The sequence below is a fragment of the Engraulis encrasicolus genome, chromosome 13 (genome assembly GCF_034702125.1).
Source record: "Engraulis encrasicolus isolate BLACKSEA-1 chromosome 13, IST_EnEncr_1.0, whole genome shotgun sequence".
Lineage (NCBI taxonomy): Eukaryota > Metazoa > Chordata > Actinopteri > Clupeiformes > Engraulidae > Engraulis > Engraulis encrasicolus.
In genome coordinates, this window is record NC_085869.1 from 48,118,003 (window position 1) to 48,122,041 (window position 4,039).

Consider the following 4,039-nt stretch of genomic DNA (forward strand, 5'->3'; position numbering starts at 1 on the left):
TCTGTCTGCCTTGGTTCCCTTTCTTCCTATCACCCCTCTGTCTTCCTCTGTCTTTCTATCATTCCAAACCACAACTACCTTCCTAAACAAGTCTTACAAAAAAGCCAACCCCGTGCCATGCCCCCCCACAATGAACCCACCCATCCAATCCAACCACAAGCCGTCCTACCTCAACCACCCACCCACCCCCAAGCCAGTAGACAGCAGGAATGCCTTGTCATGGAGGAAGGAAGAGGGAAGCCACAGCCTCCCACACAGCCCCTTGATGGGGGCAGGAGCCCAGGCTGCATCTGTCCTTGGGGAGGTCCAAAGCCTCATTGTCCTGCCCTGTCCTCTCCCGTACCTCGTAATAGTGTTTACTGTAAGGTGGAGTGTAGGTGTAAGTTTAGGTCAACTGGACTTAAGGAGGTGTGTGTGTGTGTGTGTGTGTGTGTGGGGGGGGTATTTGGGGATGGTTGGTGGGTGTTTCTGGGTTTGGGAAGGGGGGGATGAAGGGGTATGGGTTTTTTTTTTTCATTTTTCCAGTTCCGCACCCTCCCCAGGGCATCATGTTTCTGTCATGTAAATATCTTCAATTGAGTTCAGTTGTGTGTCTTCCAGAATTACAAAAAGTGTGGGAACCATGAAATGAATTGGGATGACAGTATCTGTTTAACAGTATCTCTACTTTGTGGGTGATTTTAAAGTAAACGCATTACAGTGTCTTGACAATGGGACACTGTAGGCCTACTGATCAAACGTTGACGGTCATGTCCTTTGGTGCTGAGTTCGCAGTCAACCCATTGTGATTTTGAATAATCTTCATTAGTCTTTTTGTTGTATGTGTATGGCTGCCAGCCCTTATGTATGCTGGCAAAAAAATCTTATCCTAGCGAGTCCAGGGTTGTGTTGTGAGGAGACCACAGCAAGCCACATGCTTTGGACAGTTCAGAATGTGACCCACTGCCCTCCCCATCCACGTCTTTCCTGATACCACACCCCCATCTCCCCAGCCCTACCCAGGGTTGCCTCTGTGTGGGGCTGTCTTATCTCTGGTAATCGGCCTGCTCACGTGGGCTGGAGGACGAGGCGCTGGATGGCAGGGAGCTGGGCCTGGCGTGGCCCTTGTCCTTGCCTTCCTCCTGCCCACCACCACCACCGCCACTAACACTACTGCTGCTGCTGTTGCCACCACTACCAGGGGTGGGTGTGGAGGCAGTAGAGGACCCACCGCCTCCTCCTGCTGCGGCCACTACTGCTGCCGCAACTGCTGCTGCTGCTGATGCTGCTGCTGCTGCTCCTCCGGCCCCTGCTGCGCCTTCCGAGCCACCGTAGATCTCCTCATGGCCGTCCTCGTGAGTGGACTCTGCATCCTCGGAGCCCGACAGCAGCTCCTCGTCGCGGTACTCGGCCACGTCCACGCCTGCGGTGCCCTCGGCGCCCAGCTCCTTCAGCCGGCCGTGGTGCTTGACGTGGTAGCGCTGGTTCTGGAAGAACTTGATGATGGTGTGCTTGGGCAGGTCCAGCTGGGCCGAGAGCGTGTGGATGGCTTCCTGGTCCGGGTACAGCCCCACGTCCTGGATGAAGCTCTGCAGGATGGCCAGCGCCTCCAGGGAGATCTTGGTGCGCGAGCGCGGCTTTTTGGCGACGCTGGTGGGACCCACGCCGACACCGCCGCCTCCTCCACCACCGACGATGGCTCCACCACCAGCACCTCCTCCAGGACAGGAGGAGTTGGGGCCTCCAGCGCTTCCGGTCTGGGCTTCTACTCCATCCTCCACCCCACCTGCGGAGCTGGGCAGCGGCCGGTCCTCATGCATGGGGGAGGTGTGGTCCTTCAGGGGCTGAGGGGGCTGCCTGTGGAGTGCCTGGCGAGGGAAGAAGAACTGAGGATGAGTGGGGCACAGTGACCCCTCATCAAGGCACCGCAGCACTGGCATGCATCAGAAAACACCTTTTGGAAGCTACTGGATTGCTGGACATTGTCATAGCTAGTGTCAAAGTCAATGATAAACATTGACTTGTAAAGTGATTGAATACCTTTAAATAATAATGATGATGATCATTTCTGGGATTTGTCTTTATTATTTTTTTTAAATGTATTTGGAGGTGTACTCCTATAATTCTTGTTAATGTGAAAAAAAAAACATATCAGTTTTAAACACCATTAACGCTGGTCAACATTTTGAAAAAATGAGGAAATACGTAGAATAAATACGTTTACCGTGCATATAGTACAAGGCGAAATAGAGGAAATGAAGTGTGAAAATAGAAGAAAAGAAAGGGTACACAAATACAAGATGGACATTTTGTAAACAAAACAAAACAAAAAAAACAAAGAAAGAAAAAAAGAGGAGGAGTGGTGGTAACCAGAAAGAAAGTATGGGGGCACAAGACAAAGAGAGAGATTGGAGAGCGAAAAACAGAAACACAAGCGCTCAAGGCACATGGCAAGTGATTGAGAGAGAGAGAGAGAGAGAGAGAGAGAGAGTGTCAGTGAGCAGAGAGAGAGAGAAGGAGAAGGAGAAGGAGAAATAGGGGGCAGAGAGAAAAAGAGAGAGGGTGTCAGAAGGTGCAAGAGAGCACGTACATAACTGCTCAAGAGAGAGACAGCGAATGAAGGACTGTAGAGAATGAGGGAGTGAGCAAGAGAGAGAGAGCGCAAGTAAGAGCACAACAGTACTCAACAGAAAAAGAGAGAGAACATAAGCAAGCAAGAGAGAGAGAGACAGAAAGAGAGAGAAAGAGAAAGTGAGAGAGAGAGAGAGAGAGAGAGAGAGCAAGAGAGAGAGAGAGTCAGAAAGTGAGAAAGAGAGAAAGAGACAGAGAGAGAGAAAATGAAAAGTAGAATGAGAGAGAGAGAGTGTCAGCCTTCTCCAGCAGCTGGAAGGTGCAACTATCAGAGAGAGTGGCGCTGTCCCGCTGCGTTTATGACCAGGGTGGGTCGCCCAGTGCCTCGGCTCTGGAATGCTAAGCTATAAATCTGTGGTGCATTAAAATTAAAGGACCCACATAAAGATAATAGTCATTCGCTTTTCTCTCTCTCCCTCTTCAATAATAACAGGGTATTTTTTAAATAATGCTGAGGGCAGGCCAGACCGTGAAATTGCTTCTATTTCGCTTGTGGGGGATTTTTTTTTCGTCTTTTTTTTTTTCGAGGCTGGCGTTTTACAGGAAGTGTGTAGGTTTGTCATTTTTTTCCTCCTTTTCTTTCTTTACCCACTCTATACTTCTTTCTCTCTTTCGACCTCTTTCACACAGAGAGACTCACGCACACAACACATAGGCACACACTCATGCAGACACACACACACACACAAGCATTTACTATCTTTTTTATGTCAGACTGAAACAAACGGAGGTCACAAAGGGACTTGTGAAGACCAAATGACAGTGGTTCAGGGGAGAATGAGCATGTCATAAAATTGGCCCAGTTGGCAAGAAGGTTACTGTTGTCTGTTTGTCACACACGGAGACCACACACAGAGACACAAGACACACACATAAAAGCATATATATATACACACTCTTTCTCGCACGCGCGCACACACACACACACACACACACACACACACACACACACACACACACACACACACACACACACACACACACACACACACACACACACACACACACACACACACACACACAGTTTCTCACAGACATATAAAACAAGTACTTGTGCACACATATACACACACACACAAACACGAACACACAAACATGGGCATACACACATGCAAACACTTACTTTCTCCATTTCAAACTCGTGCACACATACACATATACACATTAACACACACACACACACACACACACACACACACACACACACACACACACACACACACACACACACACACACACACACACACACACACACACACACACACACACACACACACACACAGTGTCACACACGCACACACACGCACACGCACACACACGCGCACACACACACACACACACACACACACACACACACACACACTAACACACAGGCAGGCAGGCTAATGATCTGGTGTGCAGAGCTCCTCTAGTCTACAGTGTGGGGCCC

General features: G+C 49.6%; 1 protein-coding gene across 7 annotated transcripts in view; it reads right to left on the reverse strand.

Moving 5' to 3' along the window:
* Positions 1–427: 427 nt before the first annotated feature.
* satb2 (SATB homeobox 2) overlaps positions 428–4,039 on the reverse strand; it is a 78,286-nt gene continuing 74,674 nt past the window's right edge. For 3 of the 7 annotated variants that reach the window (XM_063214122.1, XM_063214121.1, XM_063214124.1), the window contains one exon: positions 428–1,865. In XM_063214122.1, the coding sequence (XP_063070192.1) occupies positions 1,026–1,865 (840 nt within the window). In that variant the 3' untranslated portion in view covers positions 428–1,025. The remainder of the gene's footprint in view (positions 1,866–4,039) is intronic. The other 4 variants (XM_063214119.1, XM_063214118.1, XM_063214125.1 and 1 more) reach the window with 3 other exon arrangements.